Raw genomic sequence first — 13,991 nt, forward strand, 5'->3', positions numbered from 1 at the left:
GATAATCAATCACTTGTTTTCATAGAAGCCCTTCAAAATACAGAGTACATGAAACTGTGCTCAGTGATCCTTACATTGGATTTAGTAGACCAAGGTTAACTGAAAAGTGTCCTCTGGCATATTCTCCATGTATTGCTCTCTAGTCTGGTCCTTAATCAGGTACTGCCACATACACACCCCACCCCACAGCCTGTGATGTAATAAATATTGTTATACTCATATGCATAAAGACCTATAGAGCCTTCCCAGTTCAATTTTTGATACCTTCTTCTGAATTGTTTAGTTTCTCTGGCTTTGGTATGGGACTTGAAATTAATGGGATTGCTCATACAGTTAAGCATGTCCTAAATTGTTTTGCTGAATCTGGGCCAAAATGCTCCGCGCTTTGCAGGATCAAGTTCTTAGTGTCTATATGCCATATTAGTACCAGTTCTGTCTTCCTTTATCTTTTTCACTCTTTGGGATAGATTGTTATCTCAATGAAATCTGTGTAAATCAGGCGAAACTGCATTGAAATCAGTGGAGTTAAACTGGTATTGATGGCCAAAAATCTTCATTAACACAGAACTCAGGTTGCCTGTTGCTGCCTCATGCCCTTCCACAACATGGCGTGTGGCTAAATATAAACCTCTGACACGCCAGTAATTCCATTAGGGGAAAGCCTCCTGTAGTAGAGAGGGCTTGGAGCGCTGGGCCTGGTGCAAAATCTGAGATCTGAAGGAAAGTCAGGCCATGTATTAATGCAGGTGCTTACAAGTTCACTGTCCGGTATGTGAACTTGGCAAATTTGTTGCTAGTGTACTTGGCACTAGATATTTGTGTAATTATATTCCAGCTAATACCCCACCCCCATTCGCTTCTCTTTCCCCCTTCCTCCCTTGCTCACTGCTTCTCCCCTCTCCTCCCTCCTTGTGTGGGTCATGAGGGACTCTCCTGTAGAGCTGGGGCTGAGAGTTACTGCTGCCCCATGCAGGTAGAAGGTGGCCCTGGCTAAGTAGGGGCTGGCGCAGGTGATGACTGGGCACCTCCCCTCTTCCCCCCCTGCAGTAACTGGACTTTGGGTGTCTGCTCAGTAGATCTGACTGGACACCATCAGGTCCCCTTTTCGACTGGACTTTCCAGTTGAAAACTGGAAACCTGGCCTCCCTAAGTGAAGGTAACATCCCAGAGAGAAAGCTTAGGGCAAGATTGAAGTAACACAGTCTGGGGGAATTTGTGTGGAGTAAGTGAAGTGGCCGAGTGTAGGTCAGGTGTAGTTAGAGCGTGGTCGCTAAGCCTGTCCTAAATATGACTTTTGCCTTATTGAAGAGAAGATTGTGACAGTTTCCATTGCAGTTCTCATGAACCCTGACCCTCTCTGTGCTCAGTATATGGAAGGGTACTTTGGTTGCTACCATGTCACCAGGATCAGGTTTGGGCATTACTCAAAGAGGGCAGTGTTAAGGTTGCATGGAAGGGGTCGTGTGGGAGGCAATAGCTTAACTTTACACTTGCTCTTTGTCAGATGTTTAAGTGAAGCCACCCTCCTCCTCTCATCTGCAGACTCCTTCACTTGGGGGCATTAAATCCAAATCCCAAATTTCCCGGATTGGGGGTGTTTGGATTTGGTGTTCAGATGTGGCCTGTACAGATAAAGTTCTGAATTGCAAACTCCGATTTGTGGTTTGGGTCTTTTGCAATTACAAAGAGGCTAAGGGGGGGATTCACCCTAGACTAGGAGGTGGAGGATTTGCAGATAGGAGGCAGCCCAGTTGTGCTGATGTAAGAAAATCATATGAGGAGGGAGCTGGAAGAGGCCTGAAACCTAAAACTCTGCATGGGGCCCTGAAATAGCTTAGTGCTGGCCCTGCTTACAGGTGCCTCGAATAGTTAAAAATATTTTTACATAATAGCCCGTAAATAAATGGTGATATCTATGTAAGAAAAGTGCGTACTTCTTAACTAGGGCCTTGGCATGTTGAGAATGAGAAGTGTCCTGGAAAACAGACTAAACTAAAATGCTTGCTGATATTCAAAAGGAAATGTATGTTGTGAAAAAACCTAAGAACATAAAACCAGGGTGAGCAAATAATCAACAGCAGAAATAGATGTAAATAATAAGCACGATACACGTACCCAAAATGAAACAGAGCCAAGCAGAGAACCTTAATCATGTATATTATTAACGTTAACTTATATTTACTATCCATTTACCTTTGATAGAAATATTTTCATTTTCAATGAAATAATTTAGCTATAGTTTGCTGATAAGGAGATATTATACACTAGTTAAATTCAATTGAGTCTTAAATTTGCTATTTGTACAATTTCTGATGCAGTTTTAATCATTCTGAAAAATGGTATTTATGGGACAATTGTTTTACTTAGATAGGATGAAATAATGCACAGCTTACAATATTATTCATCCTTGTCTGACACCTATTAAAATTCATGCAATAATCTCTGAAGTGTAAACATGGTGTAAGACTTTGAACTGGCAGGCAACCATTTCAGAATAATTTACTTTAGTGCAGGGAGCAGTTGGGATTCTCAGAAAGAATAGGATTTCATAAAATAGAGGTGTTACAGACAATAAAAATAAAGATACTTCTGATGAAATGTGCCTAGACAGCTAACTATACTTTGTTACAATTTAATAACTTTTGGTCAACAGTGATTTTTTGCAGTGACCCTCGGCATAAGCAAGCGAGAGGGTAGCTTTTGATATGGGAAAGTTATTTTACAAACTGTTTTGGATGATTGGATGATTTCAGGAAAAAAGTTCTGATCTAGTGAACTGAAATGAGACTAGTAACAGAGTTACTTTGCCTGGCAGCCTTTCTGGTGGTTTTTATTTATGGCACATTATTAATTGTGATTATTATTGTTACTTAGATCTGTGAATAATGGTCACTACTATTTTTATTCTCATGCCAGGGTTTCCATTCTAAACACCTATTTTTCCCTGCACTAGAATTTTTTATGTGAACTTAGTGAAGGAGCTAGGTACTAGCCTATTTGATAACTAGGAACTAGTGAGTGGAGTTCACCAAAACAACAACAGCCAGGTGAGGGAGAAGCCGCAGAACCCAGAATCAACAGATCGTGGGAGACAAAAACCGAGAAAACAGAGACGGTGTACAAACTGTAGGGTCAAAATGAGGAATTCAGAGGTGGACACTGAGCAGAGAACCTGGATAATACCCACTGCTCCAAGCAGGAGTCCAAAGATCAGTAGATGCTGCCCAGAGATACTCTGCCTGGATAGGCGAATGGCCCAAACACCAGGAAGAGGGAGAGAGATGCGAGACTGATAGCCCTCGAGACTGAAGATGTCTATTTATCCACAGAGCACCAGCTTTTGCTACAGTGCCACACACATGTACTCATCCCTGACATGGGGGGACCACAACTGCGGATGGAAAGTAGTTCAGCTTCCAGGGTTCATTAAGTCCATTGTAAAGTGCATATCAGGTGAAAAAAAAAAGACCTTTTAAAACTAGATAAGAGTGTCTGACCAGGAGTTTACATAACAGAACATACGGGTCATCCAAGCAAGTAACATGCATTTAGATAGTGGACTAGGTAAATATTTGAATGGTTCAGCTTTGTGCAAAAACGGCCTGTGACAGAGTCTCAGAGCCCGGGGGAAAAATCCTGGCAATAAAATATTGTTCTCAGCTTATCCAGCACCCACCTCCAGAGGACACTACATTAACTCCAGGCTACACCCACACACACATGCACTACGCTGCAGTGCGTTCCTTTCTGTCCAAGGGAAACTGACTGAGATCCCCTTTGGAGCTCCACCATTCCAACCCTATATCAGCCAGAAAATAAGTAATATGTCATCTGTAGGGAAACACATGGTGTCTCTGGGGTGCACTCTATCGATTCCCCAGGGACCTAGCATGCTCCAACTCCTCATGAAGTCAATTGGAGTCTTTCCTTTAACTTTAATGGGAGTATGATCAGGCACCAAGATACCAGACCGAACATAAGGTTATGCCTACCCAGCAAAAAAGACCCACAACACTGAGTCTCAGAGCCCGGGTCAACTGATTCGGACTTGTGGGGCTTGAGCTGCCAGGCTAAAAAAACCTGATTCATTCTGAGACTGCAGTTAGCCTTTTTCATGGCTTTCATCACATTGGTGGCTCATAATCATCCTGTGATCAACCAATACACCCAATTCTTTCTCCCCCATTGTTGAGTCCAACTGATAAATTCCAAGCTTATAGCAAGAATTCTTATTATTACACCCTTGCACGTCGCACTATTAACTTTCATCCCATTTCTATTACTTCAGTTTTCAAGGTCATCCATATCTTCTTGTATGATATTCCAGTCTACCTCTGTATTGGCATTTGCAAATTTTATTAACAGGCTCCCACTTTTTGTGTCATGGTCATAAATGAAAATGTTGAAAAAGTTCCGTCCCAAGACCAATCCTTGAGGTACTTCACTCATAATCTCCCTCTGGACTGACAGTTCACTCTGTTTTATCCATTCCATCACTTCTAATTTCTTTATAGTCTATCTTGCCATTAATATACAATGCTACTCCACCACCTTTCCCTGTATTTCTGTCTTTTCTGAACAGCATATGCCCTTCAATATCTGTACACAGTCATGACTACTAGTCCACCATGTTTTGGTTATCCCTATAATATTCGGTTTCACTTCCTGCATCAGTAGTTCTAGTTCCTACATTTTGTTACTCCGGCTCCTTGAATTGGTGCACGGACATCTTAGTTTTTTTCTGTTTGGCCTTGCCTAGATTCCTCACTAGATTAGCTACAGTCATTTTACTGCTAGTATCACCTACCTGACTGCTACTGTCAGTGGTACTGGTACTATCTTTCCACTTGTTGTCCATTCTTCTGCCCTCTGTTGTTCCTTTCCTCCTTACTGTATCCTCTTTTACTTCAATTTCCTCCTACTCAATTTTAGAATCAGGCATGGAGGTTACATGAGCATCTCCCAATCATCTCCCCAGAATTCCTAGTTTAAAGCTCTTTTAATTAGTTTTGCCATCCAAGAAGTCTATTACCCTTCCTACTCAGGTGGAGTCCATCCCAGTCCTCTGTCCCTGAATGCCTCCCAGTGGTCAAACATCCCGAAAACCTCCTTATAGCACCACTGCTTGAGCCATATGTTGATCATCAGAATCTTGGCTCACCTTCACTCTCCTCCTCTAGGGACACATAGAATCCCTCTGAAGATCACCGGAGTCTCCATTTTTTAAGTGTCTTCCCCAGCCTGGCGTAGTCTTCCTTGATGTGTTCCCGTGAGAATCGAACAGTATAATTTGCTCTCACATGAAGGACAGTCAGTCGATTCCTTCTCACTCCCATGAGAATCCTCTTCGGCCTTAGGTCCACATCCTGTGTCTTAGCTCCTGGCAGACAGCACCCCTGTCTGTTCACCGGATCAGCTCTGGTAACAGACCTGTCTGTTTTTAGTAAGGAGTCCCCAGTCATGTAGAAACTACCTCTTCCTGCTGTTGATGTTATTCTCCGGCCTTCCCTTCTGTTATTTTCTGGCTGCAAGTCTTCTTGTCTTTTGTTCTCACTTTCAATCTTCTGTGCATCATCCTCTAGCCTCCTGGGGCTCCAAACTCTGCATTATCTGTATTATCTCTTTCCTTCTTCTTGTAGGACTAGCTGTTCTTCTCTTCTTTCTTGTCCTCCCACCTTCCTTTACTGCCTGCTGCACCCCTTCATTTTCCAACTCAGCAAACCTTTTCCTCAGGTCCCTCTATTCCTCACTTTCTTCATCCAGAAGTCGTCAGGGTCTTAATCTGCAATAGGGCCAGTCTTCTAGCAATCCAGTGAGCCCAGCTGGCCCTGATAGAAGCTGTCTCATTGATTGTCCCACCTGACTGGTTGAAGGAGTCAGCAGGCTGATATTTAAGCTCAATAACAGCAGCAGTCCAGTGGCTGCTCAATGCATTCCTTGCCTGCAACTGTGCTTGGTCCTGTACCTGCCTTCACTACCTCTAGTCTTGCGTCCACTCCTGCTCCAGCCTGTCCCTGGTCCTGTTCCAACCCTCAGCTCCTTCCTGACCTCTGACTCCCAGCTCAGATCCTCAATTCCACCTTCTTACTGCAACTCCAGCTAGCCCTTTGGCTTCGGATTCGGTTTCTGACGCCCAGCTAAAAGTTCTGCTACACCTTCCAACTCTGATTCCAGTTAACCCTTCAGATTAGGCTTTTGTCTCTGACTCCCAGCTATGACACTTGACTGCATCCTCCCCATCCGGACTCGGCTCCAACTGGTAGGGTCTTGCTCCAACCACTGGGCAAAATGGCCCAGGACTCAGTTGCTGACAGAAGTCTACCCTCACAGTACTCTTGTCCATTTTGCATCTGCAAGTCTTGAGTTTTCTCCTCAGCCTCCTTTCTCCTTCCCTCCATCATTCACTCAAATCCCCTTCTAAATTCCACCTGGATTTCTAGATGCATCTCCAAACCTCGGATCCAAAAGGGAGCTGCAGGGTGGGGTTGCAAGGTTATTTTTGGAGTCGTGAGTATTAGCAGAAAGGAATCCATGCAAGTAGAGAGCACATCATATTTTGTTACTGTGGCAAGTAATTAAGGAGCAAAAATCTCCAGTGAAAATTAGGCTCCATAAACAAGCTCTGTCAATTCTATTGCATACGAGCAACCAGGAGAAAGTCAAGCAGTCTAGACATGGTAGATTAATGTATTGGAAGAAGAAGGACTTTAAAAAACACAAACAGATTTTGCAATACCATTGGCAGCAATGAAGTGCCAACAAGCTAAATATCAGAGCTGGGAAATGCCCCGTTACATTCACGGGTGCCCTGAGACTCAGTGTGTAGAACATCTCATGTACCCAATATTCACCTCGCTTTACGATACTCAGAGTAGATTAGTTCTAAAGAACTGAAGATAAGAAACAGGAGATTATAAATTGGTAAAAATGGGTGAAAGGGGGGACATTTTGCAAACCATTGGTGGCTGGGTTTGTGATTCCTGTAAAATCAAAAATAAGAGGTGTTTTTGATCCATTAGAATTCTAAATTTTGTGGGAGTTTAGGCAAATTACTATACACACATCTATAATGTGCCCATCACCATAATATAAAGGCCACGCTTAAAATCATGTGTTTTTTAAATTTTTCACTGATAAATGAATTAAAAAGCACTTGTCCTAGGCTACAGGTACTTTTAATACTTATTAAAAGCACAAATCAGTTTAAGTCCTTAGCGCTTGTAAGGTTGCTATAGTTTCAAAGTTATCCTACGGGTGGTGAAGTTCATTTGTGTGGCTAGCAGCTGTCTGAGAATTACGTGCTTTGTGCATCCTGTTCTGTAGTAGCAGCACCATTCACCTCATTGGAGACTGAGCTGTGTGACTTTTAGGGAAGTTAAAATCCTAGGGTTTTTGTATTGTAGAGCAGTAGATGCTCAACCTGGCTGTGGCATGTAGATAGACCAATGGGTGCACAATGCTTAGAAAAATGCTGCATTCAGTGGCAGGAGATGCTGGACAAAAATGAGAGTCTGACACATTTGGTTATGTTACATGAAGTTCCATCATGCAATACAGATGGCCTAGTTATTCAAGTTACTGATCATCTGCAACTCCTAGTGACTTCAGCGAGAGTTAAGAGCACTCAGCGTTCCATGAAGTCCAGAAAAATCAGAGCGGGAAAAGACCTAGGTCATTTACTCCTTCATTCTTGACAGTATAAGACTGTTCCTGACAGGATAATTATACATCACATCACACCATTTATAAAGTATAATTACACAACTTACTAAGACATACTTATGTGCTATGGTGGAATGCAGGAACAAAAGCCCTTTTTAACCAATCACTAACCTACCAATAATTATTTACTAATAAGAAATTGTACCCATTCAGAATGAACATTTTTTAGATTATCTGTAGAAACATGAGGCCATATGCTAGTTTTTTAAAGTCAAACTCCTCATTCATTTCAATGGCATGTTTCACTTAAAACTGATACAGACACAGCAGGCCTTGTGGATTTCAATTCTCTCTCTGTCATGGTGAGAAGACAGGAGTGGTGCTAGGTCTTGAAGACAGCGCAGTACAAAATTATGTTTCAAGAAAAAAAAATGCATTAATATTTCCAAACTTTTCTTAGGAACTTTAGAATCAAGTTGCTTGATTTATGTTACATAAATGAAGGAAATTCTAGAAATAGTATCATCCTGGGTAAGGCCAGTGTTTTCCGTGAAATTGCTGCTATTACCATGTTTTTTTCTGAAATGACACTTCATTTCCAGAATTACTCTGAATTTCCAGAATTGCTATACAGAGGGTGGGTGGGGCACGTAGGGTCACACCCCCCACCCCTGTGATGGAGTTTCCCCTGGGTGGGCAGGGGAGTTGGCAGGGGGATGTTGGGCTCCCTTGCCATGCTGCAGAGTGGATGGCACTCGTACCTGATCTCGAGAGCATCCACCTTGCTTCTACCCTGCTCACCTCCCCTGCACAGCTGGTGCTAGCCCTCAGGGGCGGCATTTTAATGGGAGGGCGGCAGGCGGGTCCGGCAGACCTTCCGCAGTCATGCCTGCGGGAGGTCCAATGGAGCCGCGGGACGACCGGACCTTCCGCAGGCATGACTGCGGCGGGTGCGCTGGTCCCGCGGCTCGTGTGGACCTCCTGCAGGCATGACTGCGGAAGGTCCACCGTAGGCACGGGACCAGCGGCACGTCTGCGGGAGGTCCCGGGGCGGCGGAATTCGTAGAACTGCCCCTGGCCCTCAGTGCCCCGCATTTTTGTGCTGTAAAGGATTATATATTGCTCATGTTTGTCAATACATGTATTTTTGTATTAATATCCTGCATTTCCAAAATTTCTGAAAATATACAGCTTTGAGAATCCAAACGTATTCTGTTTTCATTGTCGGAAAACACTCACCCTAATCCCGGGCTTTCCCCGTAATGCCTTTTAGAATTGTAATGAAGTCTCTTTGTATTTACCTTGTAGAAGGAAGCAAACTTTGGATTGCGGTGATAAATACAAGGACAATGAATGCACACACCAAGTTTGATTTGAACACTTCATCCCTCATTTGAGAATACTGGAATAAAAAATAAAGAAGAATGAATTAACGTTCGGCTCATGCGTCAGTTTTGTAAAGAGTGACATTCTTTGAAGTTTCTGGGAAATTAGAAAGAGGATCTGGTACATTAATCAGCATATTGTGGTGTTTTTAAAAAAGAAAGAAAATCATCATGTCATGAATGAGCCAATAAACCACTCTCACAATGGGAGCAAACCCCAACTCTTTTGCTTTATAATAAAAAGTGTTTTACATGGTTGCCTTTTTGCCTAAATTCCATGCATTAAAAAGCAAAAGATGGGGTGAGGCCACAGGTACCATGGGGATGAATATGATGCAAAATACCCAGGTGTAGCTAGAAAAAACATAGTACTGACAGGGAAGTCCAAGCAGCAAATTCAGATCTAGATCACTAATACCCCACAATTCGGCAGTATTTGGACACAAAGTTTTAATTGGGGACTCTTATTAAAAAGAAATGGAAGACGTGCATCAAAGTCAACAGAGGCTAGATACATAGATAAAGTTACACATGTGTGTAAGTGTTTGCAGTATCAAAGTCATTATGTTTTCCTTTTAAAATACTCAACTTTCAGGGGAAGTGAGCCCCTCCCCTACGCTCCTGAGTTCCACTGTCCCTGCTTATTCTGACTTCTCCAAAACATGGCAAGAGACCACTTTGTGATGGGAAGGGATCACAGAGTGTAATGTAAAGGTCAGTCTATATGTTTATATCTAGGACCCTACCAAATTCACGTCCATTTTGGTCAATTTCACGGTCATGGGATTTTAAAAATTGTAAATGTCATGATTTCAGCTATTTAAATCTCAAATTTCACAGTGTTGTAATTATAGGGATCCTGACCCAAAAAGAAGGGGTGTGTGTGTGTGTGTGTGTGTGACAAGTTTATTATAGGGGTGACTGTGGAACTGCTACTCTTATTTCTGCGCTGCTGCTAGTGGTGGTGCTGCCTTCAGAGCTGGGCAGCTGGAAAGCGATGGCTGCTGGCCAGGATCCCAGCTCTGAAGGCAGAGCTGCTGCCAGCAGCGGAGCAAAAGGAAGGATGGCCTGGTATGGTATTGCCACCCTTACGTCTGCACTGCTGCCTGCAGAGCTGAGCCTTCAGTCAACAGCCGCCGCTCTCCAGCCACCCAGCTCTGAAGGCAGCAGCACAGAAGTAAGGGTAGCATGGTATGATATTGCCACCCTTACTTCTGTGCTGCTGGTGGAGTGCTGCCTTCAGAGCTGGGTGCCTGGCCAATAGCCACTGCTCTCCAGTTGCCCAGCTCTGAAGGCAGCGCAGAAGTAAAGTAGCAATACTGCCCCCTCCCAAAATAACCTTGCAACCCCCCCCTGCAGCTCCTTTTTGGGTCAGGACCCCCAATTTCAGAAACACTGGTCTCCCCCATGAAATCTGTATAGTATAGGGTAAAAGCACACAAAAGACCAGATTTCATGGGGGGGGGGGAGAACAGATTTCACGGTCCGTGATGTGTTTTTCATGGCCGTGAATTCGGTAGGGCTCTATTCTTTAAATCTGTAATTTCCCCTTCACATGGCTCCCCCACGTCCCCAAACCCATACATATCCTACTCTTAGAAGAATAAATTGTGCATGAGATTTGTGAATGGCGCCGGATGATAATATGGACAACCATTAATGCTACTTTTGTAATGTATGTGTCACTTGGGGTAGCATTACGCCTTTTCCCAAGAGCCTAACAGAATATGGCCTGAACTCTGTATTACATTTATCCTGTGCTCCTTTCAAATAGTGATAGTCAATACTCCAAATAACACACTGGTCATATAGAAACTTATGAACATGAGCATTCACTCTGCCTCTGCAGAAAGTGGAGCTATTATTTTGCCAACAGCCCAACTTTTATACTGAAGACGCCTTGAGTTGCAAAGATGCCACCAAATGCTTTAATCTGTTTTGGTTTTGGTTTTGTTTTTTTGAAATTCAAACTACATATTGCAAAGCATTTTGCTTCCAGTCCTGCAAACCACAGATTTTGGAAATCCTTGCAGACATCACAGATTACCACATCACCCTTGCCGGGCGAGTTACTTCAGAAACGAGTTTGGGGCTCAGTCAATCAGTTAAACCAGGAGGCACATGGACTAGGTCCTGAGGTGGTGTAAATCAGCATATCACCGTTGACTTCAGCGGAGCGATGTCGATTTACAGCAGATGAGGAGCTGGCCCATGTACCTATATTTCAAAAAATCTGGCGCAGGTCTATTTATGCTCTATCTGTGCTACAAAAATTCCTTTAAGGAATAAAAATAAATAGGTGCCTATTCTGTAAAACTTTCTCTCTCAACTTTTATTGTAATGGAACCATGCCTCTCTCTTTTATCTAATCTCTCTAGATGATGATGAAGCTGAGTTATATATTCAGCACTGTAAATGAAATCAAAGGTAATATAAAATATATATGGATCTCTCTTACAGACTTTGTGAGAAACAAGCCCCTCCCCCCCCAGATGCCGACAGATCCAGATTAGCAGAACTAAAATGTGGGCATGAGAAGAGAAAGTGGCAAGAGAGAGCGAGCTGCACCACTAAGGTCCCTGGGTAACAGCCTGTTGCAAAGCTCAACCCTCTGTCTCCTAGGCTGCTTTTGAAGGAGGAGGGTGTTGGGCTTTAAACCGTGTCCAATCCTTGCATCTGGCTTGGGGGCTTCATCTCCTGTATGAGCATCTGCTGAAATCTAAAGCTCCATCTCATCTAGCTTTTGGAAGGGAGCAGGTGCTTAGCTTCTCCCTCTTCCAAAGTGTCCTGTTTGCTATAAGAAAGGAAGATGTCCATTTACCTCTCTGTCTGCTACTGACTTTTGGATCCTCCTCTCCCATGAATAACACCCTTGTCTACTCATTTCTGCGGCAGTGTGAAATTGACATGATTCTTGATGGTTTCACTACTGCGCACAGGGTTACTAGTTTAACTCTGCTGCTGTGTGCAGAGGCACTAGATGTGTTTACCTGCATTTTCAAGAAGACAACACTTCATCCATTCATGTTTTTTTTCTTTTTTTTTTTAAAGAAGGCTTAAACTTTGCAGAAATTGCTTGCTAGTGCCTCACCGCACTCACCAGGGAACGCCTCCTACTCGCTTTTTGATATGGATGTCAATTTTTGAAGGCATGGGTGTGAGCTTAGTTAGAGTTGTCTCCACATACTACCTGAGTCACTGAGCTATCAGCAGCAATGACATAACGATAGTACTAAAGAAAACTGGCATATTAAATTCAGCTGCTTTTTGTAAACACAAAACTCATCTCCTCTCAAATACAAAGCCCCATTTTCTTTCTAGTAACATGTGAAATACCGAGTTCCACACTCCTGATTCAGGTAAAACTATCACTGGAGAAAGAAAGGGCTTTGCCTGCCTCAACTGTATAGGACTGGGCCTGTGCACTGCACAAAATTACCAAGGAAAGGTAATTTCAACTTTTTACAATTTATTATGAAATGAAAATGATTGGTTAGGGAAATCATAGAGAATTAATTAACTGCAGCACAAATACAGCATTTCCTGCTGTGTTTAAATTGATGTTGAAAGGATAATGGCGTATGTGGCATAATTGTGTCTCGAGAAGGACTTGTTAACATTTCTAGGAGAGCACTGAGACCGATGGAAAAACGTAGCGCTTCAGTAGCAATTTCCATTTTCTGAGTGCTTTGAAGTCACTGGGGCTGGACTGAGCCTCGGGGCTCATCCCTGCTCCAGGAGGAATGCCAGGAAGTCACTGTGACTCAGAGAGGCACAATTCTTCCCCAGGCTCCCATCCGGCACTGTGCGTACGTAGCACAGCCCCCCCCCCCCACAACAGCTCTGCTCATTCCCCACCTCTCTCTGCCCACTTGCTCGCAACATCCAATCCCTTTCCTTCTGCATGCTAGAGCGGTGGTCCGGGCAGGGACTGTGCAGCCACAAATGGCAGTGGGCATTCACCATTCATGGCTGCAGAGAACTAGGGCATGAACTGGTCTTAGTTAGTATTAGTGATGAGGATGTTTATTATCATTAGCCTGTAGAGGCCACAATGGAGTATCAGGCGCCACTGTGCTAGGCACTGTACAAGCACATAATGGAAGGACAGTCCCTGCCATTAAGAGCTCACAGCCTTCTGGAACAGCCCAGATTACACGTTTTCCATGGGAACACTTTAAGACTGAAGTGTCACCCTGGGAACAACTTCCTCCTACATTCCCTTCCCAATGCAATGTAGTTCTCTGTAGGAATAACCCTTGTGAGGAGAGGAACAACTCGGAGGCTAGAAATTCCCTTAGGGATACCTACATCTTTAGCAATGAGACTTTCTTGAGCACAATCTTCTCCCTGCTGAAAAATTCTCTGCAACACTCCCCTGATATATCTGCATGGGATTCAGGGTACTGGGAAGTTTCCAACTGACAAACAAGAAGTGCAGAGAAACCCCTACATGATAAACACCTATTTAGAGGGGAATCATCCCAAGCGATAGCTGAGAACCTTTGTGAGCTATCAGAAGGCTGCCAGCATCTTCCACAGTCTGATGCTAAAACTTCAAGAATTCTTTAGCCTTTGCTTTTTCCCATTTGCCACTATCCTGTTTGTGAAAATAGCTTCTAGAGAAACTGAGAGTGAATTATAAGGAAAGTCCAGTGAGATGTCAAGCGCTAATAAGTGACATATGCATTAGCAATTAAATAATTTAAAAAACACACTATTTGGGAGCTTTCATGAATCCCGCCTAACAGCAATGAATCCTGGTGGAATTCACTGTGCATTTTATCTTTCCTTTCATGGTGATATCCTATTTTCTGACATAACTATGCTTGCCACCTCTGTGGAATCTATGTTCATGCAACATCAGAGGAGAATAACAGGAACGGGGAATCTGCCCCTGGAAGTAATCATAAAGGCCTAAACTGTTATAAATAGATAGGAATT

General features: G+C 43.3%; 1 protein-coding gene across 1 annotated transcript in view; it reads right to left on the reverse strand.

The window, feature by feature from the left end:
• The window catches only part of ADCY8 (adenylate cyclase 8), a 183,028-nt gene that overhangs the window by 40,615 nt on the left and 128,422 nt on the right, over nucleotides 1-13,991 (reverse strand). Inside the window, exon 9 of the mRNA XM_039527353.1 lies at nucleotides 8,964-9,064. Coding sequence (XP_039383287.1) covers nucleotides 8,964-9,064 — 101 coding nt within the window. The remainder of the gene's footprint in view (nucleotides 1-8,963; nucleotides 9,065-13,991) is intronic.

This window comes from Mauremys reevesii, linkage group 2, assembly GCF_016161935.1.
Source record: "Mauremys reevesii isolate NIE-2019 linkage group 2, ASM1616193v1, whole genome shotgun sequence".
Lineage (NCBI taxonomy): Eukaryota > Metazoa > Chordata > Testudines > Geoemydidae > Mauremys > Mauremys reevesii.